We start from the raw sequence: 24415 nt of genomic DNA, 5'->3' as shown, positions 1-24415 counted from the left end.
GTGGTTTGCTGTAACTGTCCTCTGCAGTGATGTATGACCACTTCCTGTAACTTAGCATCAGCCACATTTTACAAATCGTATGAACCGTCTCGTATTTTGTTCTTTACTCATACAAAAAAAAAAAGCAGCGCTTCCTCGCTCTCCGGCGGCATTCCGAGCGCTCGTCATTCCCGTTTCCGAAGGGCGGGAGGGAAGCGTAATCAGAGTCAGTCACACGTCTCGCCTCGCCTTTTTAAAAAAGCGCCATTTTTTTGAGCTCAGCAATCCCTCCCCTAAAAAAAAAAAAGCCCTTTCCGAATGTGATGCCTCTTTTTGTCGTCACCCCATAGTTCTTGGCTGACCCCCTCAGCCCTCGTGAGCCCCCGTCTCCAGTCTGATCACAGCGATGGTTTATTACAGTCGTCCGAGCGCTCTTATCTTTAGCCAGCAATGCTCATTTCCTTCCCGAGATTTAAATGCAAATGTGAAATTTAATGATAAATGCATTATCTGATAGCGCCGATAACGCTGATTCACTGTCAGTATAAAATACACACCCCAGGGGGCTTCCAGCACAACTTGCCTGGATCCACTTTTATAAATGTATACACCTGCAATAAATTCTTGAGGTCATATGCATTAAAAGGAATCATATTTTGTGTATTCAGCAACGTGGCTGTAATGCGGGACAGTAATTGCTGTGTTACTATCTCGCCAGATGAATTATCCATCGCTTTGATGAAGTGACTTTTAAGAAGAAAAAAACAAGATAAAACTATTTTTTTATAAACCCTTAGAGAAAGCATGTGGAAATCTGCATGGCAAAATGAGATTCTTCAAGAAGAAAAGATAAATATAATTTTTATTATAAGCTTTCTGTTGGGTGCACAGTCTATGCTCGAGCACATGTACAATAAGCTTAACAGCAAAGCAATTTAATCCACTCCATTCAACCCTGCTAACTAAACTTATAATTCAATGGTGATAATAGGTTCATTTAAGCCCACCATATCTGTTCTTCCAGTTGTCGTCAAAGGTTTGTTAGGAAACACAGTTTTGTCAAACTTTAGACATTCATTAGGGTATTAAGTCAATAGGAGGCTCTGTATTCTCAATCCAACTTCCAACACACTAGCTCGTGTAGTTTCACTGATATGTTATTTAGTCATTCCACACAGAAGGCATGTGTTTCTATATAAAGTGAGAGAATAACTATACACTTAACCATCTACATATAGGGAATAGCAGCTGTACTGTAAATTATACTAATTTTATTTAATTAGTGAATGTATGAAGCACATGCTTCTTCCTGGTGTCCCTGGATTAACCATAATGTGCTCTCTATACCTAGCAAATTGCCTTACGAATATAAATAGCTGGTTATTTATACATTTCTAAATGCATTTAAAAGCAAAGATACATGAGACCCCTCATGTATCTATGAAAAAACAAATGAAACATTACATTGATATAAAAAAATAAATGTTCTAATGGTCAGGTAGTGCCGTTGGAATGAGATGTGTGTGTGTGTGTGTGTGTGAGAGTATGTGTGTGTGCGTACATGCGTGCATGCGTGCATGTGTTTGTGGGTGTGTGGTTGCGTGTGTGTGCATCAAAACTACTTTGATACCTTACACTGTAATACAGGAGATAAGGTGGAGTGTGAACTTAATACATTCACAGTTATATAATTAACATTAGCAGTTTTCCTCCTAAAACCCTTCCAACTTCCTTATAGACACTGTGAGTTCTACCTCCGGAGGTTGGTGATTGTCAAGGATATCTGTAGATGCCCTATTATTATTGAGGCACTGAAATCCCCAGATCCCTGATGTATTAATTTAAAACATGTCATAATAGGCCCCTGACAAGTGATTACAGGCAGCCAACTAATGGGCTAAATGGTTATGAGAAGCCTGGGAACAGTGTAATGTCACCAAAAATCTGGCAGATACTCATACTGACAGCATACCCTTTTGCCACCAGATTTCACCACTGTCTGTAGTAACTGGCTAACGGTACCGATGTATGGTGAGGTGCATTGTTTTAGATTGTTCTGCAGAATTTAGCACCAAGGTGTGGCTCGATTTTGCACCGCACCGCAAACTGCTATATTCTGATGAAGTGAAGAAATTCATAGCCAGTCAGAGCCATACATCTGGGCACACTGAGGTGCAGAGCCAATCTAGCCACAATGCGACTGATCCCTTAACTTTAAGTGTCAGATTTAAGTGAGTGGTTGCATTTTCTACTTTATGATAAAGGCTTTTAATCTCTAACCAGCATACACCTCTGTGAATATTGAAAACAAGGGGCAATTGCTTCAGTTTGTTACTAGATTAACCTTACATTAGATTTACAGGACTGCATTCACAATAAACAAGTCTGAACAAGAGTGTCGGAACTAATGGGGACCGTTTGAGCATTAGCATGGCATTGGTGCTGTGCATTCCCTGACCTTTACTGTCTGACACTTTTTTAAGAGCCTCTACAGTAGGGTTGTATCACAACAATTTTTAGTGTTTATATCATAGCCTCCAGAGAACAGCCACGATGCACAGATTCAATAGACTCACCAGATACTCAGCTCCTATGTTTATTCTGTCATCTCTCCTTCTACAAGAGGTACAGGTGCTTTATCAGAACATGGTTTCCATTGCCACAGTACTATACTTGGCCATGCCTCTTAATTAATTTTTACAAGATGCATGAAACTGGAATGCCTTGTCATAAGTTGGAAAGAAGCAGGACTTTCAATGTAAGAACATTCAGCCAGTGTCTTGTGGGTCTATAGAATGACTGCACAATGCTTCCAGTTTGAATACACGGCTTAGCTTACTTGGGCCATCCCAGTCCTCGGGTTCAAGCAGGGCGCGTCTGGATTTTTCATTTTGTCCATCGACGTCAGACTCCCCCGTCTCCCTGCTACCATCCTCTTCACCTGCAGGAGATGAGAAAAAAAGGTCAAAGTTCAGCCAGGACTTGAGGGGGTGCTGCGGCACAGGATTCTGGGATAAACTTACCGGGATTAACAATAGAACAGCTTGCCCTCGTACAGCAGGGTATCTATTCTAGCTGAAAGCCAAATTCTCTCAGTATCCGGCTGGTCAGCAAGACATCATAGGATGCCAAAAATCAATCTCAGGTCATGTCTCAAAAATCAGTTCCAATGTTATTGACAGCATTGCCCTGAAGAATGCAGTACCAAGTAGCCACATAGTAACATTTAACAATTTAACTCAAATGAAAACATCCACAGTACCATAGATATCCTGTACAATATCATACAGGCAACTTCTTGAAATGCAAAGGAAAAAAACTGGACTGATGCATTTCAAAATATAACCTTTTCCCACTGGCTCAAAGAGGCACTGCCTGAAACATGCAGCACAGACAAGCCCTGCTATGTGAACTGTTGCTCAGCAACTAAGACTCAGCTATAAAGTCTCCAGGAGGTTTTAGGGCATCTTTCTGTGGAGTAAACACAAGACAAAGTCCCATTCTGCTGTTTTAGCTGTGGGGAGTAATACATGGAAAGGTGTGCAGTGCTGATTGTGCACAGGATATCAGAAATAGGTTATGGAATATTTTGGAAATTTGAGATTTTAAATGAAACATCCAATACACACACATGCACAAGTACACAGATAAACACACACGTTCACAGCAACACACAGGTGCACACACACACACACACACACAGGCACAAAAACAAACAGAATGAACCCAGGAGCACTTATAAAACACACACTCTCTATACATGCTTACCGCTTGCTTTATGGGTCACATTTACCTCAGGTCAAAGCAGGCTGACACTGTGGAAACCAGCAGTGTGTGGCAGCCCCAGTAATCTGAAATGGTCACATGGAAATTGTGCTGTTCCCTGCTATGACTACAGTATCAGGGTTTCCACCAGTGCTTTATAGGAGAGGCGGCACGCCTCCCATAAATTACCCAGCGCCTCCCCTAACTCTCACAGAAAAAAGCAGAAATAGACGCTAGCTGCATTCTGTTACAAAAGATTTAAAAACAGGCATACGATTAAATTTACGATGTAAAACACCCCCAAGTCTATGGGGGCGACATAGCTCAGGAGGTAAGACCAATTGTCTGGCAGTCGGAGGGTTGCCGGTTCAAACCCCGCCCTGGGCATGTCGAAGTGTCCTTGAGCAAGACACCTAACCCCTAACTGCTCTGGTGAATAAGAGGCGTCAATTGTAAAGCGCTTTGGATAAAAGCGCTATATAAATGCAGTCCATTTACCATAAAACATTTAATTTTGTTACCAATCGCTAGCCTCATCACTGCATTAGATGCCATTATCTAACACAATAGTGCACATGGTCCAATTTGGACCAATAATTTTCTCCAAAATATGTCCTCAATTTATTTGATCGGATGATATTAATAATAAACAAATAAAATGTTTCTACAGGGTGGTACGTGCCAGAATCTCATGGGTTGAAAGCAGCTTAGAATATATTGTGAAATGCACAGATGTTGGGTAACTAGCTATATTATTATCTATATGCGTGTAGATAATACAAAATTGTATCTGCCTTTCGCATGCCCCTCTTTTTACCTCCATACAAAAAGCATATCCTATTTTCTCCTGGTTTTCTTACTGAGACCTGGCCTTCAAGGGAACAAAACTGATTTGTTAGGGACATGCTCCAGAAATATTTCAAGGAGAGATGATCAACGTAGAACATCAGGTTGATGTTTTACAATGAAAAACATACATGCATGAAGAACATGGCAGAAGCTCCACCTAGGTTTCTGGTTCACCAGAAACATAAACGTGCCACAAATGCACCAACATGGCCACAGACGTGGGGGCTACAGGTTCTCAGCCTTGTGTCACTGGACATGTTCAATCTCCTTCACATGATAAAGCTGCATTCTTAAGAGATTTCTGTGGCCCACCTACACCGACAAGTCAATTTTTCAGAGAAACTGTTGAATCTACATTAATAGGAGATAAAGACAAGCGCCATTTTATGCCGCACTTAATAGAAAGTAAAACTCTCACCAGCAAGCAGTTCTAAAGAGAGAGCTGTAGACCTGTGAAACGATTGTCTACTCTAAAACTTTATTTACTATACCCTTTGAATACCAGTAATATTCCTGCAGATTACTGGCCATTTTAAAATTGAACACAACATTGTTGAAAATTTTCTGGGATCTACAGGAGTGTTTTGAAAAAATTTCCCAGCATCTGAAGCTGAAGTATCTCAAATACATATTTGACCAAAGCCTAGAGAGCCACTAAATATCAAACCAATATAAACTGCAGTCACACACAGCGTGTGACACTAGCACCACACATGCTCGCACCAACTGCCATCAAATAATGTATACGCTGTGATTTCAAAATCATTTTATGTTCTGGAAAATGTGTGGAAACGGGCTTATATAAGTTAAATGTTAACGCTATTATTTGAGCTATGGCCGGTGGCACGCGTAAATGCAGAGCAGTCGGCCATTGGTGATGGAACCGGCCACGACCCTCTGCTTGCTAGCCTCCCCCGTTTTGTTTCGGACCCTAAAGAATCCACTCGCTTCAAAGGCGGCCCATCGAAGAGTGCCAAGAGTACGGCCGCTTCCTGGCTGGCGCTGGAGAAAAAAAAAAAACGGAAGGGAAGTCTGAGCGCTGTCCTACTTACAGTACATGAGGTCACCCTGACCCAGTTTCCTCAGTGTAAGTGTCTGCTAGGGACCGGGAAAGTTTATTTTATTTATTTTTAATTCAAACTGTAGCAATATCACAGACGGCACATGCTAAATTCCCTGCCCGAACTGTTGTTGGTTTTCAAGTACCTCTTTAACATACTGGGCTCATATCATGGCAGGGGATAACAAAGGCAAGTATCAACAGTGCCTTCCGATGTACAAATTTAAAAAAAGAGAGCGGAGATAACATTGAAGGCTGTACCTTGATCTCAGGCGTACATGCTAAGCCCTGTAACGGAACCTATTGGAACTGTTTAATTACAGCTCAGGAATTGGAGCTACAAGATGATTCCTTAATTAAGCAGTGATTAAGGATTTTCTGCCTTCTATCTAGCGCCGTTTGCGGCGCATTTTAAACGCGGCCGCAGAAGGCAACCTCCCGGAGAACAATGTCATCGCGCTCGGTGAAGTTTTCTTTCAGGAACGCGGCGGGAGCTGGTGGAAAAATTTTAAGACAGCTTTTTCCTGTGAGTGTGTGTGTGTGTGTGTGTGTGTGCGTTGGGGAATAGGAAAGTAAAGAAAATTAATGGATTCCTTGATTGCCAATGAGTGTAGAGCCTATGCAGTTAAGAGTAGCCCTGTTCACAGGGGTGGGTGCAATATAACTGCAGTGTATTCTTGCAGCTGAACTGGGAGTCAAAAATTGTAATAAAACGTCAGATCAGAGCAAGTGGCTTTTTCTCCTACTTACAGTTTCTTATAGAAAGGTAAAGTGGCCCAAATCAGTGGGGAAAAACATGATTCAGACTCAGGCAGGCAGGAAAACAGGCAGGGGGGCGGGGTGGGTGGGGAGACGGGGGTGCGGGTAGGTGCTGGGTTGGCGGGCATGCCCGAGAAAGGAATCAGCCGGCTGTTAAAAATCAGCCCTATCACCAGCCTATCAGGGGCGGCTCCACAGCCGAATCGCAGTCGAACACGGGAGATGCGCATCCAGGTCAATAAGCTTATAGGTGATTTACACAAACAACTCCTCCAGCAAGGTAGGAACAAAGTCATATTGGTTTTTCCCCTCGCTCCCCTTTTAGCTCTCTCTCCGCCAAGGAAGCCCTTGAAAACGTCGATCTCGCGTGCGCCACTTTAAGGAGCTCAGAGGCCCTAATCCCGCCGCGCCGACCGAAGGCCGGCGACTTCGGTGTCCCTCCCAGCTCTCGTAAAGAGGGGCGGGGTGCACCCTCCTGGTGTGGTGTCACTTCCTGCTGCGTGTCAATTCGCGTTGCAAACCATGCGTGCAGTTGCAACAAAACAAATACTTGCCAATTCGTACAAGATTTATATATTAAACAGCAAGATTAATGAGTATATTAGATCACGCTACTGCACATTACTTTTGTATTGCTATAGTAATTACAAAACACAGCCTGAGGGCAGCCAGCAGGCCAAAATGTCCCTGCTATATTTGCTCAAGGTATTCTACTGCAGTACTGTTCCCTCTTTTTTTTCTTTTTTACATGTGGTGATACGGGTTTGACTACTGCCTCTCTTGGGACGCACCTGCAATTAAGAGGTGTACAAGGACTGACACAAGCGCAGAGACAATGCTATCTACGGGAAGGGGGGGTAATGATGGGAGCAAACAAATGGGTTTCTCCTCCATCAGCGCACATACAAGGCATAATTCCTCGAACGTCATCACAACATAATGATTCTTTATAGTCTGTGCGAGATATAATGGTTCGTATCAATCTCTGAACTGGATATGTCGCCGTTCCAAGGGTAGGTGCAGAGGACAACGCTGCTAATTGGTTAACACTGAGGGACAGAAATTCGCGAAGGTGGAAACTTTTAGGAAAGACGTGCAGCTAGAGGTGACGATGATCCCCTTCCCCCTTCCCCATTCCCCCACAATCCCCCGGCAATACGTTCCAATGATAACCTTTATCGAATCAGTTTAGCATGAAAACAAATGCGGTCCTTGGGGAATGGGGGGTGACTCTATGGTTAAAGATCTATGCAATAGATGAAACTTCACGGTCTCAGCAGAACTGTAGCCTTCAAATTCACCATCCACACTTCTTCTTCAAAAGATATCTTGCTAAATGCAAATGATATCAAAATTATGAGTAACGTGTTATCGACAAGGTACTCATGAATAGTATATGTATGGGGGTACTACTGAGCGGCATACAGGCTCTGACACACATGCAGGGCACAGATGTGTGCTCTTGCACACAGCCCAGACTGAATCTGAAATGTTCCAGTCTGGACTATGGCTGCGTGTCCTGTGGAGCGATGCGTAATTAGCCGTAGCGTCATCGCCTAGGGGAGGGAGAGAGGCTTCTGGTTACCAGGGCAAAACCATCTCCTTGTCTAAGCAGCTCCCCTGGTTGGTCAGCCTGCCCACTTTAGCTGCAGAGTCCTCTGACACGGAATCTACAGCTGAACAGCTGGGGGTTTGGAAAGTGGAGTTCACAAACGTTAGTCCTCCCTCTTGAACTGACAGAGAGTAATGCAGCAGTGGGACTGGCCTAAAATAGTGAATAAAATGCTTTAACTGTAAAACCTATTGTAAATAATTAAGTATGCACCCATGATATTCTAAGTAATACATATTTTGAAACAGTATGTAAATTCCATAACTGAGTACAATGACTATTTCAATGTTGGTTATAATTCCCAGCTGGAAATATTACAGGCACATTCCCCAGGTCAAAGGGGAATCAAAGGAAGCAGATTCTAATATGAGCTTCGTGCTCTGCTACAATCCCAGCTATTACAATGGGAATGTATCGGAATGTGATCACCATTTGACTCTTCACATTTTTTTGCGTACAATTAATACAAATGGTCAAGGAAATTAATCTCGAAAATGATCAAAATTGTAACATAGGTGTCAGTTTCAAATGAGCCAGATATATATTTTTCTCTCCTCCTCAAGGCTTTACATCATCAGCTATGGCCAAGTGTTAGATTTAAGTTATGCTGTGATGATGTTGGGTTGGATGTCCTTTTATGCACCACTTTAATGACATGGAAATCCAAATGGGGGCGTTCTGACCTATTTTTTTTTCGGTGAATGAAGAAACGACAAGGAAAAAAAAAAACGACTCCCAGTCAACACTTATGCCTCGGTAAATAACGGTATCTGTATTTCTGTCAGGTTGAGCTTCACAATAAGCTATTATGCACATACCCCATAGAATGTACAATCCCTGGCTGCTTCACTATCAGCTCCCAGAGTTTGCAAAAAAAAAAAAAAAGAAGGAAAGGCTTGATTCTGCCGAGCTCTCCAGCATTGTGAGGTTATTAGCAAAATGCCTTGCAACTGTCTCTTTAAAGCCGCTAGAGCAGGCCCTTAAATTCCCATCATTACAGAATCTGGCAGATTTCCTCTCTGTCTGCAGCCGGTTATCTCTTTCCGATTCAGTCTCGGAGCATGTAGATCTGGCCCAGTTAGATTGTCATACTTAACAAACATTAATGATTAATTTCCTCCACCGAGTTAACTGGGGCTAAAGGGATGTCTCGATTCATCTTATCGCTCGGCAAATTAGCATTTCCCCGCGTTCTCGGCATCAACTTCGCATTAGAATTCCGCATTTGCCATTCTGAACACTGCCGTTCGGGAACGAAACACTGAGACCGTCGACTGTTCGTGAGGACTCCTATTACTTCTCTATTGCACAAAGGCCTGTGTAATTAATTTGGCCACTTTCTGTTTATGGCAGTGCGTCACTGGAGCTCTGATTTCAATTATTCATTCAGAAGCCAAGCTAAGGGCCGATGTACATGCACACCGGCTGGTTAGCCCTAATGGCGCGCTTCTCCAGCACTGATGGAATAATGCGGTTTGTGACTGGCGTAATTATGGGGTTATGTAGACCTGTGGCCAGAAAATAAACTGTGGTTAGATTACACCAGAGTATACTTTCATAGATGCAAGCAGAAATGAATAACTTATCAGTAAATTGTGTTTCACTAGCAGCTTCAAAAATTGCCTTATAACAAAATCAGTCATTGGTCAGAGCTTTGAATGTCTCTGACAAATGGGGCTCGCATTGCCCGCTAAAAATTAAAGTTTAATGACCTGTAGCTAGGACCTGCAAAAAAAATCTACTTTTTAATGGACTTTTTGAGGCCCTTCACTTATATTTATTTTATCTTGTAAAAAGGGGAGGATGGCACGGTGAAAAAGCAAGGTGAAATTTCACAATTTCTGGAAAAAAAGATGCCATTCGGTAAATAAAATGACATCATTCTCAAAATGCCGGTACATGGTGTGACAATTGGCTATAAATCGCTGTAGTGAAAGCTATGGTCTGTGTATTGCTCACAAGCAGACCTCTATAAATGTGAAATTGGCCGTGCAGAGGAAGTTGTTTGAGGAGAGATTCTGTAATCGCCAAGGAGACGCAAAGGTCGAATCTTAAGGAGCTGTACAGTTTACCGGAGTAGTCATGTGTGGGGCTTCTTTGGTTTCCACTGCCAATGCAGCTTCCTCATTTCACACCAATGTATGTTGTTTCAGGGCTGTTCCGTAAAGGAATAAAGGCACTGACGAGATCCACTCACATCATTTCATGGTACATGAGTAAGCACCAGTGTTCCTGAAGCAAACATGCTCTCCAAATAGTTTAAGATTTCCACACTGCCTTAGTACTGACACAGTTTGTCGTGTCATGGATTGGTTAAATGCTGCTCTGAATACAAAATAGCCAAGGCCTTCCTGTGACTGCTTAGGCACTGTTCAGTCCTGTATTTGCAGTGCCTTCATGAAAATGAATAGGACAAATGCTAGTAGGAACACATAAGATATATTCAATAAGTGGAAAACCTCTGCCTTTAGTAGGCCACATGAATGTAATGTGGTAAGAAATAGGTATGATTAGGATGGGGGCAGAGTGTCAGCCAGAGAGAATTTAGCCATTTGAAGGATATATGTGATGCTACAGTAACTAATAAGGAAATTTTAGGGTCTAAAATGTCAAATGTAACAGATAGCTACAAAGGAGTATTTGCCTATTTAGTGTAAATAGTTAATCCTTAGACGAATGGTTCACTAAAGGAGTGAATACATATTCTGTAATCCACCCCTTAGCTTTACACATGTTCAAACAGGAAATTTTAAAAAAAATTACACTCATTATCATACTAACATGAAATATAGTTTGTCGACACACCACTGAACGTGTATGTGGTACATGGTGTATATGTACGTGGCACATTTAAAAATATATTACACAGGGGCGACATAGCTCAGGAGGTAAGACCACTTGTCTGGCAGTCGGAGGGTTGCCGGTTCAAACCCCGCCCTGGGCATGTCGAAGTGTCCTTGAGCAAGACACCTAACCCATAACCCAACTGCTCTGGCGAATGAGAGGCATCAATTGTAAAGCGCTTTGGATAAAAGCGCTATATAGATGCAGTCCATTTACCATTACTATTTTCAAGAGTGCGTTATGTATAATTGTATTTTTTTCATGTGTATCCTGCAACTCACTCATACTTCACCCATCAACCACCAGCTGCTCCCAACCATCCTATTTGGCAAACACAGCATGAATCTACACTTACGAAGGCTATCCACAGTTATACTGTGCAATCAAGCATTGACAAGCATTGACAAGTAATGTACCCAGGAATGCCATTACTGACTCATGCCTCCAACAGAAGCCCACAGAGTGCTGAGCCAGGGCACTAGTCTAAAGGAGCAAAGAGGTGGAGGCACTAAGAGCAACCATTCGGGTGGATGGTGTGGAGTTGTCAGTTGGGCCTTCCTCCATTCAATGATGCACAAAAGAAGAGCCAAGAGGGCAGGAAGATGCACTAAGCACAGCGGTAGATGGACACAGAGCAGGACACAGGTCTAAGACCTGGGGGAATGAATCTCCTGCTAGTCCTCCAGGTACTCAAAACAGCAATCTGAGGAACATTATATTATTTTTTTTGCCAAGCAAGGGTAAGGCGAATGGGCTAGACTTTGGTGGCATTCAACTTCCTGACCTTTGTGCTTTTAAGCCGCTTTGCTACTTCACCGCACTCTGATCAAAGTTAATAAGTGCTTCATATGTTAATGAAAATTGGTGCTCCTCTTTGTGTGCCTACAGCTTTTTAATACCTATTATAGGCTGAAACTTTTAATGGAGGTTTTAGGTCCCTCTGACAAGCCCATTTCAGTGAGTGACTACACAGATACAAGGCTAAGCTAAGACCGGAGAGTCATTCGACTGCTCAGTGGAGAAACCTTACACGGGAGACCTTTCTCACAGAGAAGCAGGAGGAGATAAAGGCCCTGGGATGAGTGGCTGCTTTAAAACCAGCGTTCAGCTCCGCACTGGGCCAATTACGCTGCGGCATCAAATCTGAGAGGGTTTAGTTAATCAAGGGTCTCCCTTTCTCTTCCCGTAGTTGAGGAGTAACACACATAAACCGTTTAACGCCACCAGGATTGCGTTGGCGTTTAATTTGCGCCACTTCTCCAAGAAGTGTTGGGGGAACTTAAGCCACTCAGACACACGGTTAAATTAGTTTAGAAGATCTAATTGAGGAAGGGATGAAGAGGAAATGACTACACCTGATGATTGCTCATAACTAGTGCTCACAGAAAAGAGAAATCTTGCAGAAAATATCGCACTGGTGTTATGAGGACCCAGGAGACTGAGCAGAGATGGTTAAGAGGAGAATCAAAGGCAGCTTGTTCATGACACGGGGAAGATTATGGGCGAATCTCAGGAATTAAACAGCTGGTACGGTACTTTGTATTCTCTAATAGTATAACTCCACGCATAGACATTCTAAAACTAATAGGAGCTTCAGAAGCGATGAACTAAACTTTTGTGTTATCCAAGAATGAAAAACCTGCTTTATGAAACTGAAGTAGTCCAAAGTCGCACTTTTCAGGAATATGAAGAATCCGTGTCAGTTCCCCTGAGCATAAGTGTGGAGAATGTGATTCCCGTTCACTTTATAATTTTTCCAGTGCCAAAGTAAGGGATACAGACTGTCAGTACTACCAGCAAGCTGGTGTGAAAATAATTCTATTGATTGTGAATATACTGCATTCACCACGGATGGTGCACGTAGAATCATTGAGATTATTATGAATCTGTACTGATTGTGTCTCTACACGCCACTGCTCAGTTTTCAAATAAATATTGCATTCAAGATATAATAAAAAAATCACAAAATCAAAAATGAAACACATTTGTGAAAATACAAAATGATACATACTGTATATATTGTATGCAAACAGACAGTTGACACACAATTTGAAAACAAAATTTTCTCCAGAGTATGAGTGACAATGCGCAGTCTCACCAAATAAGAAGAAAGGCTTAGTGGCTTTATCATTTTAAACAGAATTAATGTGCTGTGACACAATATGCCCTCCTTTAAAACAAAAAAAAAGAAAAAAATAATATTATTACTGAGAGCTGCTAATACAGTAAATATTTTTCTAGGTATTTTTCACAATGAAATCCCAAAAGGCACACCGGGGTAGTTTATAGATGCAAAAACATTTAATTACATTTATTTTTTCTTTCTGATGGGGGGGGGGGGCAGGGGGAGGACATTCAATACATTCTCTATTTGCAAGTAAAATTCATACCGTTTCACTGAAAGTTACTGAATATTAAAAACACCTACACAGGAGAAGTCATGAGACTTGAGTGTATAAGAGAAAAAAAATGACAAGACTGTCATCTTTGTACTGTAACCTGGAGCATACCACAATTAGCTTCCTGTGATGGCAAGGTGTGAACAAAAGGAAACAGAAACTAATTGAAATGGAATGCAAAGTGGAGTTACTGGGTATGGCTTAGTTAGCTGTTTGAAGGTAGTTCCCCCACCGGTGAGGGAAGGGGGGCTGGGGGGGTGGGGGGGTGTAGAAGCAGTCACTGGCTCGAACAGCATTGTTCTCCTGTGGGCAAACATCCCCCCCCCCCCACCAAATCACTCCACTGAGCTACTGAGCTGGAAGCAATCTGGGTTGTAGGTGCCATTTCTCAGGGATCAAACTGCAGCACTCAGATATATTATGGGAATCAGATATCAAACAGACGAGCATGGGGGGTGCTGGAGAAATTCCTGTATAATTAAAAAAACCATCCACATCCCATGGTGACCCCAACAAATATGGTCCCAGTGGCCACAAGCGTTCATCAAGGACATCTGTGGGGTTGTTTTTCATGGTTGCGCAAGACCTTTACTGTGTTCAAATAATGCCATGGCACCTTTCAGTGTGTAACTGGGCTGGCTGAAGGCAGAAATAGGAAAAGCTGATTCAAACACGCATACAGATACATTAATCTGGATGAGGCGGGGCTAGGGGGCTAACCTTTGTTGCAGAAGTACTCCATGTCTTCACAGCTCAGGTTTTCGGGTTCAAAGTCCGCGGAGAAGTTCTCCTCCACGGAGAACTCGTCTTTGGCCAGGAGCTCATTCTCCTCGGAGACGCACTCCTCCTCTTCCTCCTCCAGACCATCCTCTAGGGGCCCTGAGAAAAGAGCAAGTTCACTCAAGAGATAGTGCAGGGGCATGCATAACCTGAAGGTTATGGGTTTAAATCCATGGAAGGATATGACTGTTCAAGCCTCGAGTGGGGAACATTTGGCTTATTTGCTGACAGTGGATGGGAATAGCATTGTTTCGAATAAGACAGCAGTTGATTTGAAATTGGGGTAGCTGCTCAAAATGAAGAATGGCTAAGGTACCACACACAACTGACTTGTGAAGGACAGAGCGTGAGTGGGGGCCACACAGACATGCTTTTGAGGCCCTCCATTCTCCTGTCAGAGACAACTGAGTTCAGACTGTTGGCAGCTGAGAGTGGGTGAGGGGGGAGGGGAGCGAAGGGGGAGGGGAGGGGGAGTGGACAGCACAGTTCACATCCACACAATGCCCAGCTCTTTCCTCTGTGCGCACACACACGTAAAGATAGACAGACACATGCATACACACACACACACACACACACACACACACACGCCACCTCCACTTCCTGTTTTTCTTCCTCCTGAACTATAAATCTGTCCTGCAAGCATACTGTAGACAAAAGAATGGCTATTTCTTCATTACCCCCTGCTTTAAAACAGCAGAGTAGAAACTATGGGGATTAACTGCTGCAGAATTATAAAAATCTCATTCTACGCACAGTGCATACATTACCAGGAAACATGTATATACACATATATACATATTACACAGGCACATATACATACTGAAATTCATGTTCAGCTTTCCCAGCCAGATGCATTCCTACAATTATACTCACATACCGAAAGAGTTCAACAGCCCTCACCACAGATAACCGTTTGACCAGTTTTCTAAATTTGTACTTATAACCTCAGCCCATAGCACACACAAAATGGAAGGGCGTCAAAGCACTCACTGAATTGAGATTTTTTCTGAAGATGCTATTCCAAGGTCAAGGCTGTTATCTCATTACCTGTTACTTGTCACGAGGCCATGAATCTGAGTGTCACAAATTCAACAGATGTCAAAAATGTGTCAATTCATCATCAAGTAAAATAAACTTTATCAGCCTCCTCCCGTGAAGGTCATGTTGCTTGCTGAAAGGTTGTCTGTTTCTGCTTCAGTGCAAGACGACTCGAATCAGAGCGGTTTCCTTATTGAATATCCATTCTGTTGGACCTTGCCATTGAGAAAGGAGAACGTGCCGGGATTCCAGTTCCATTTTTCCAATTTTTGAGTGAGCTCCCTTAATTAATCTTGTGTTGTATTGCCACATGGAATTCTAGTACGAATCAAATCCAAGCGACAAAAGTTCCACTCCGAGTGCCTCATGACTTTTCACAAGAGCACCGGCACAGGAGGTAGAAAGAAAATACTCTTATTAATTTGTTAGCCTTATCAGAGGGTACAATGTTGATTTTTCATTTACATTCCATGCCCCCAGGTAATACACCAGTGCAATCTTAAAGGAGACATTTTTCTGTGTGATTAATTTTTTCCCCCTCTGTGCAATATTATTTCTTTAAATCTAAACGATTTCAGAGTTTCGCTCGTAGCTGTACATCTTTTTTGGTATTTGCATATTACTATTTTGCTTCAATCAAGGGCGTTGATGGAATTACTGCTACCTGAATTGTATTAGTTACGAAAATGTTTCACCCTGCATTTAAATTATATTAAAATAATCTCCACACACCTTCCATCCGAAAATACAAAAAAATAACCTCCAATGTTTTCCAAAAAAAAAACAAAAAAGCATTTTAAAGAATTAGTACAGGTCCAAATTTAAGACTGGTTCAATTTCAAAACACACACACACTCAGGCAGACTCCACCGTGCTATTTATTCTCCTCAGAGCTCTTTTTGTCCGAGATTCGACATTCTTTTTTTTCCACAAACGAGACGAACGATCGCGCTCGCTGTCTCTGACGCTCGGAACGAGCGCCCTTGATTCCACTCTGTCACACATGAGCTGCACCGCGCAGCCTCTCGCGGTAGCGTATTTGCGCTCAGACTAGAATGGGCGCGCCGATTTCCTCCGAGCGCCTTTCCCGCGTGTTTGTTCCATTGTGACGCGAGCGAGGCCCCTCAGCCCTAATAAAGCAATAATTTCAGTTCAAAAAAACCCGGGCGTGCACGCGCCCCTGGTTTCCCTTTATTCCCGCCGCGGTCTCGCAAAAGACCCCCTGATCTCCGCAAACCGCTCGCTCTTTTCATTAGCCTCATAAATGACTCCTTTGTAGGGCACTACATCGGCGGGCGCGCCGCACATGAAAAGAATTAGCGCGCCGATCCCTAATAGACCCTGTGAAGGGAGAGCGAGGCTTTAAATTAGGATACAGTCTTCTTTTTTTTTTTTTGTGTGTGTGATGTTTATCTCCTGCCGTGTAGCGCTTTTCAGAAGGAACCAGGCGAATCCTGAAGTGACTCAATATGTCCGCTGGTGCTTAAAATGATGTTTCGAGATAAATATCAGAATATCAGAGGAGATTGCTGGGTGGGATTTTTTTTTTAAAAGAAACTGTTTCGATACAACTGAGGATTTCATAAACGTGGGGAAGCATATGTTTATATACGTATACATATACTAATCAGATCATCACGCTCACGTAGCCCCAGTTCACAACCTCCCATTGCACATGCTTCAAATGAACATGATTTTGCACCGTGCAGGAGCGTGATTTGCACAACAGCTGCAACGCAACGCAAAGACGAATTCAAGATGGAAGTCGCGGACAGCATGTCAAGCGTGCTGCTTGGCCGGGTTTCTTTAGGGAACCCTTTAGAAGACCATGCACATCAGTGCAGAAACCGATGGTCGACGGTAAACAATGCACGGTCCTTTGGAACAGTTCTAAGAAGCATCAGTGTTGTTTTGATGGCCATTTCCCTGGGAACCTGTGCAGATTACTGAAGTTAGATCCCTCTCCACATGTTTAGTTTATTATACAGTATTCATTGCATGAAGAGAGCTGAAATAATTTCAGAGACAGCAATGATAAGAATAATGACTTTCTAAACGACTAGCACCGCACTCCTAACTCATTTTCTGATAGTGGCGTCTCCGCTATATTTAGTTGTGTACTGTTTAAAACCCTGTCACATTCACTACATATGACCAATGAATGTTGGTGCATTTCTATAAGGGGAGACGAATGGTCTGGAGGAATGCATGCTCTCCTGCTTCCTTATCACCCCCCCACGCCCGCCACCCGCCCCCGCCCCCCCCAACACTGGGTCTCTTCAGCGCCATTAGCGCCGGGTCATCGCCCCCATTTTCGACGTTAGCGCGCAGACGCCCGAAAAACGATACGCGATCGGGCTCGGCGCGAGCAGAGTGCGCCTTTGAGCCAGAAACACAAACTTCCTCATCGACGAGAGCGAATGCAGACCGAACGGCCTCGCAGAGGGCGGCGGCTCGGCCCCAAACAAAAATTCCGCCTGACCGCCACGCCGCCACGTGGAACGGCGCGTCCGGCCTCGCGCCTCTGAACCGTTTCCCGCGGAGCCCGATCACCGCTGATCCACTGACCTAAAAAAAGAGTATTAACAAACAGTGAATGCGCTCGCACGTGCATCTCTTTGAGGACAAAAACAGGGCTGACGGGCAGCGAAATGATTGGCTGAGAATACCTGCACTCCCTAGCCTCCCCCAGAGAAAGAGCAGCAGGCTCCACTCCAGCCCCCCCCCCCCCCCGGGTCGTCACACGCCCGGTCCGGGGTATCTGTGTGTCTCGGCACGCAGGCATTGTCTGTGCCCACCGTAGCTCTGCCCTGCTAGGGGCTGTATCGTTTCACTCCATCTCGCTCCGAACGCTCAGCTGGGGAGGACATTTCTGCCCTGTCCAAACGCTAATTCGGGAGCAGGCGCTAATAGAGACGTTGGTGGTTGAATGGGATCGTGATTACGGGCCGCCCTTTGTTCACACCGTGCCCCGTGTCAGATACGGATCCAGTTTTAGCAGCGGGAGAAAGCCTTAATGTCTGGGAGAGCGTTGGGAACGGGGGGCTCGACGGCAGATGTCGGTTAGAACAGTGTGTACACACACCACGCCGATGGATTTTTTGAATGAAGAGAAGATGTGGTCATGTGGCCTTCCCTTCAGAAAAAGGACTTCAAAAGCAGATAATGATTTGAATACAAAAATGTGTCATAAAAATTCACAAAACCTTGTTGCAGTACATTCCCCCATCTGAAATCAGCTTGTGATGAGAAGACATATTAGATGTTACCTTGAGAAAATGTCCACACACACTTGCACACACACACACACACACACACACACACCCATGCCCGCACGCATGCACAAACACACACACACACACACACACACACACACGTGCAATAATAAACGTTCCACCAAACTGGCAGAAAAATAAACGGCGAGACAAACGAGCAGGCCCGGTTTGAGCGACTGCTAATTTCATGCCTGGCGTTTCTACCCCACCGCATTGCAGGGAGCTTGTGGTCGAGCTCTGATAGCGACACCGCGCATTATCAGCGGGCTCCACAGTGTGATGTCCGGATCACAAACCGGGCCTTCTCTATAGCTCCTAATTAGAGGTGAGGTAATTGAATGTGACAGAACAAAGCAGCCGATCTCTATGTGCATGGAAATCATTTTGCTCCTACCTATGGTGTTTTTATTTTTTTTTATTAATAAAAAAAAAAAAAAAAAATCTGGCTGGCCATTGGAAATGTGACCGGGCTGGCCTGGGGATAAATCCCAGCACCTGAGATCATACAGGAATGCGTGACATGGCCCAGTACCCTTTTTGGTCAAACCCGCTCCAGCAAAGGGCCCTGCCAACTTTGTGTGTAGCGTAGGGCTCAACACGCCAGGCTGGAACCCTGCCTTCTGACTTCCTCCAGCACTGACACACAAACAGCTCTGCAACTTTCAGAGGATGGCCACATGACTCCTGGAGTAAAAAAAAAAAGAAAAAGCTGGACCTGTCAGCCCCTGTTACAGGGAACTGTGAGGCTTTGGAAAAATAAAAGGTTTGCAAACTGTACTATGGAAAGATGAAGAAAAAAAAGATTGAACCTTTTCTCTTTGTTCTATATTTAAAAAAGTTTTTAACAGGCACAAATGATTAAATAAATCTTAATCCTAGCACTAAATACACAGCACCCTAATTAAGTAACTAAGAGACAAAAACACCAGTCCTCCTTTGTCTGGTTTCAGATATAGTGGCAATGACACAAACAACAGTCTAGCCATTATTGGCACAGATGTTTTTATTTTCAGGAACCTGCAAAGGATAATATTTGAAATACTTCACCGTGTCTGAGATACAAGAGACTGTTCTCCAGTTTTACACACTGTGATCAGACTAAATATGAAGCTAATGTCGCAACATTAGTCAGGAGGAAATTACCATTTGTGTATCCGTATATTTGCGAATCCTTCATTTTGTTTGTGCGTGCACGGAGCAGGATGGAACGGCATCGGCAGAGATTGATGTGCTCTCAGAGCGGATTCCTGTGACCGAGAATAAGCGCCGGCATTGTTTAACTTGATTTTCCGGTTGCTAAGCAATGTAATTCTGGTGATTAGAAATGGCTGCGTTCCTAAATTCAGGCACTTACAATCAACAGTCAACAAACTGTTTCAAAAAACTCGGCAGCATAAATCCAAAAGACTCGGTAAACTGCAGCGGAAAAAGGAGGAGTTAATCCAGCGATGACTGAACACGCCCCTCTGGAAGAGCGGAAGGGTTCCTCGAATGATGACAGCAGCGACTGTTTGGTGAAGACTAACCTGCAATAGGCTACAGCTGATTCACGACACAAACGGCTAAACAGTTACTGACCAGAGATGGTAACATGGTAAAAAAAAGGTAAACAAAAAAATTCATTGAAAAGAGAGAGATTGAATAGTACTCTTTAAATTCTTTACAGTACATTTTTCTGTTTTTGATATTGTTACTTTTATAATGTCATTCACTAAGCCCATACATACTCGAACATCAAGACAATTAATTGCATTACACAGAAGAATGATTTTTTCCATCGAGAATTTCCCCATATGTCATCCAAGTATGTCTTCGTATTACATGTATGGTAATGCTGTACATGTCCAGTATTTTAACAAATTAAAGGGAAAAGTCACAATATTTAGGATTGAAAACACCCTTTAAATTTTCTCTACAGCAGAACTCTTTCACTGAAGGCAGATAAACAAATTGTTTGGTCACTGGCCTAGTTTTTCAGGGCTAAAAAGTGAGCGCTAACAAAACTGCATAAATTAAAAACTTTAAATTTTACTTGAATGTGACATAGCTTGTTAAGTTGACTTTTATTTGTTTCTCTTTTTTTGAGAGGATATGAAAGGAAAATGTCTCCTCTTACTTCTTTATCCAATTAATTTGAATTGGAATGGCATGAAAACATTCTGGCATTTGACTATCCCATTAAAATGCTGGAGGCACCTCTAAGTGTTGCCTGCAGGCTGTAGGCCTGCGGCAGATGCCAGCATCTCTGGATAACTGGGTTTACTTCATTCTGCACACACAAAAAACATCCAACAGGAAACAGCACATCTTATACAAGTCACATGGTCCCATTCCAAGTGTGACGCACCGACGAAAGACACGTGTGCATTCAGATGCAGTGACTTGGGTGAGCGAGGGGTTCAAACAGAAAAGAAGACAATGAGCAGACTTGCTATTATAGTGGAAAATGTTTGTCTCGTGCAGTGAGGAGGCAGCTTATGTAGAGATTTTTAAATATTTAAATAGTCTTATTTTATAGTAATAATACTACTACTACTACTACTAATAATAATAATAATAATAATAATAATAATAATAATGTCATTATTATTATTTTTTATACTTTGGTATGTATTTTACAGAATACAAAATATATCAGATGATCTGACATCTTGTATAGTTATTTGCATATTCATATAAATGCATCACACATATATCCATGTATAAAGCAGTTCAAAGCTGGGGCAAAAATAAAAGCATAATTTTCAGAGGCGTAATTAATGGGTTATAAACCTGTTTCCCTCTTGAACCTTTGCTTTAGATCAAATCATTGGCTTAGTTTCCTCTTGGGAGCCATCATGGCTAAGTGGCTGCATTCATCTTCTGCTACTGGTTTCAGCAGGAGGAATCAAATGAGCACCTACCACAGGCAGCCAGCTCTGGTCACCTGCTGCTAAATGTACCTCCCGATGGGTCGGCTCAATACACACTTAAAAGTAGAACCTATAAGTCTGAATCTAAAGTACGCCTTTTTTTTACATATTTTGTTTATTAGTTTGCTTTTTTGTTTGTTTGGCAAGTATTTCCCTCACTTGAGATATAATTACAGATATACAGATATAATTACACAATACATACTGCATTATCTCTTATTGTATATTGAATCCAAGATGCCAAGAATATTCATTCTGGACAACTCAATGCAAAACAAGTGTGTCAACAAGAGTGTTACTACCTCTATTGCAAAAAACATAAATCATTTTAATAAATAATCCTCTACAAATCGTGATAATAGTTTTTAGGGAAATAAATAGGGTGCCTTCAGAAAAATGTATTAGTGTCTCACATAAAGCAAAATTAACATGTTTTTTTCCCATCAAGGAAGAATTTATGGAATGGATATATCTAAAGATGTCAATTTCGTTTTCAAGTTAAAAGATGGGGCTTGGGGTGGGGGTTCTTTCGCAAGAAATTCATCATTAATTCAATTCTAATTTGCCTCTGGTTCCTATTTTGACTATTGATAGTTCCACTTCTTAATACCCGGATAAAAATTCAGTGTTATAACTCAGAGGAGACTGCACAGCCGATATGATCTAAATATTACCAATGCCAAAAAGAAGTGTGAAGTCTGATGAACATTTCAAAAGAACAATTCTTTATGGATCAGCTAAATCTTTTCCACTTTTTAATTAAAAGTAAAGAAAATAGAAGCTAATTATCCTGTAAAGATTAGCTGGTGGGCATCTTTCTGTAAATTAGTTCTAATTAAAAGGAAATTGTCAAATGACATTCAAAGTACTGTCCTTTAAAAACAGAGAGAGACTTTTTAAAATTCTTGATCTTGGTCATGCGAAGCTTTTGCTAAATGATTAGAATTGTGCCAGTGTCTTACAGACACTGGGAGAGACCCAAGCTCCTTCGCTCTCATTGGACAGCAGCAGTACACAGTAAGATGGCTGCCTAAAGGGGCGTGTGCCAACTCATGTGAAATTATGTGTTTGCACTGAAGGCCTTTTTGATCTACCTGCTGGCACATGGCCACATCCTAAAAATATGAATAAGTATATAGTTATTAAATACCCTTACAAAATAATATATGGTGAGCTCCATAATGTTTGGGACAGAAGGCATATTTTTTCGTGATTTGGCTCTATACCCCAGTATTTTATATTTGCAATCAATAAGAATCTTGAGAAATAAGAAAAAAAATGTCAGCGATATAGGCAAACATTAGGCTTACCAAAAGCAACTGTTTGGAACATCATTAAGAAGAAAGAGTTCTGGTGAGCTCAGTAATCGCAAAAGGACCAGTATGGCAAGGAAGATCTCTACAGTTGTTGACCAAAGAATTCTCACCATAATGAAGAAAACCCTGCAAATACCTGTCTGACAGATCAGAAACACTCCTCAGGAGGCAGGCATTTATGTGTCAGTGACTACTGTTCACATAATACTTCAGGAACAGAACCACAGAGGCTACATTGCAAGATGCATATTACTAGTTAGCTGCAAAAACAGGATGCCCAGGTTACAGTTTGCTAAGAAGTATCTAAAAGTGCCTGCAGAGTTCTGGAAAAAGGTCTTGGTGTTGGAAAAAAGACAGATGAGACCAAGATTCACTTACAAGAGCAAAGTCTGGATGCCAAAATGAACTTCCCAAAATCCAAAGCATCCCCACCCCCACTTCCTTGAAACATGGTGGTGGGGGTGTTACGGTTTGGGCATTTGTGGCTGCCACAGGTACTGGCTTTTCTTCATTAATGATGTAAGTGCTGATAGCAGCAGCAGAAGCATCCTGTCTGCTTGGGTTCAAGAAAATGCCTCCAAATTCTTTGGGGGGCACTTCATTCTACAGCAAGACAAAGTTTCCAAACATACTGTGAAAGCCACAGAGAGTTTTTCGAAGACAAAAACTGGAAAAGTCTTGACCAACTAAGTCATTCACCCAATCTGAATCTAATTGAACATGCATTTCATATGCTGAAGAAAAACTTAAGGCATCCAGCCCCCAAAACAAGCAGGAGCAGAAGATGGCTGCAGTACAGGCCTAGCAGAGCATCACCAGCAAAGATACTTGATTATTCCTTTGTCCCAAGCATTATGGAGCTCACTGTATATCAGCATAGTTTATATTTAGAAAGTGTTCTGAAAATACAATGTACAATATATCTATTTTCTCATTATTTAGATTCTTTCTGTTGCCCAGATATCCTCACATCATGTTGGGCTCTTACCCTCACAAGAACCTACATTCTTTCCACAGAAATCTCATGCCTCAGTCAGGGCTCTGGGAATGGAACTGTTCTGCTACTGTTCTGGAAGTGTTTGCATGAGGGAGATGTACAAACATCCCTGAGGAACAGAGTTCCAAGAGGCATTCACGTATAGTATTACTGTTTCTTTAACATGGCAGCAAACAATCTCTGTTACAATGACAAATGTCCTAATTGCACTGTCAACACTGACCTCCTGGATTACTCACTCTCTCCTAAGTCATTACCTTTATTGATTCTTACTGTTGTACAACAGCTGGGAGGAAGTCACAAAACACCTCCCTCATCATGACAAAGAATAAAACGATGTTCAAGGAGCAAAGCAAAGCAAGCCAACTGCTCTGAGGGGACGCGTTTGATCCAACCACTGTGGCAATTTGTCCCTAACTTTGCATAACATTACACTTCTTTCGATCCTCACACAACTTTCTTCTGAGGATTTTCAAGGACTACCAAAAGGCAGAACAGAAAAATGTAATGTGCTTTTAGATTCTTACTTGAAAGAGCTCTTACAATGAAAACCAGTTTCTGCAAGCAATTTAAAAATACATAAAACACAAACATCTAAAAAGAAAAAAAACATCAAATAAAAACCTGACATTTGAATAAAACAGTAGCATCCATGAGGGAATCTGAATGCTGCAAACAATACTACTATAAGCTTTATGTAAAGGTTCATGTAAGAAGGCAATGTAAACATTGTAGGGAAACACACATCTTGAAATCCTACTGCCCAAGAAAATTATTTATACAAATGATATGCTCTCTAATTGGTCTTCAAACAGTGAAGGCACAGC

The 24415-nt window shown here is 42.3% G+C and overlaps 1 protein-coding gene across 1 annotated transcript in view; it reads right to left on the bottom strand.

Moving 5' to 3' along the window:
• zfpm2a (zinc finger protein, FOG family member 2a) overlaps positions 1 to 24415 on the bottom strand; it is a 150019-nt gene that overhangs the window by 94117 nt on the left and 31487 nt on the right. The window contains exons 2-3 of the mRNA XM_064338055.1: positions 13988 to 14146; positions 2819 to 2920 (exon numbers count right to left, since the gene is read on the bottom strand). Coding sequence (XP_064194125.1) covers positions 2819 to 2920; positions 13988 to 14146 — 261 coding nt within the window. The remainder of the gene's footprint in view (positions 1 to 2818; positions 2921 to 13987; positions 14147 to 24415) is intronic.

The sequence above is a fragment of the Anguilla rostrata genome, chromosome 1, assembly GCF_018555375.3.
Source record: "Anguilla rostrata isolate EN2019 chromosome 1, ASM1855537v3, whole genome shotgun sequence".
NCBI classification, from domain to species: Eukaryota; Metazoa; Chordata; class Actinopteri; order Anguilliformes; family Anguillidae; genus Anguilla; species Anguilla rostrata.
Note: the sequence above shows the minus strand (reverse complement) of the source record. Positions and strands in the feature narration are given on the sequence as shown.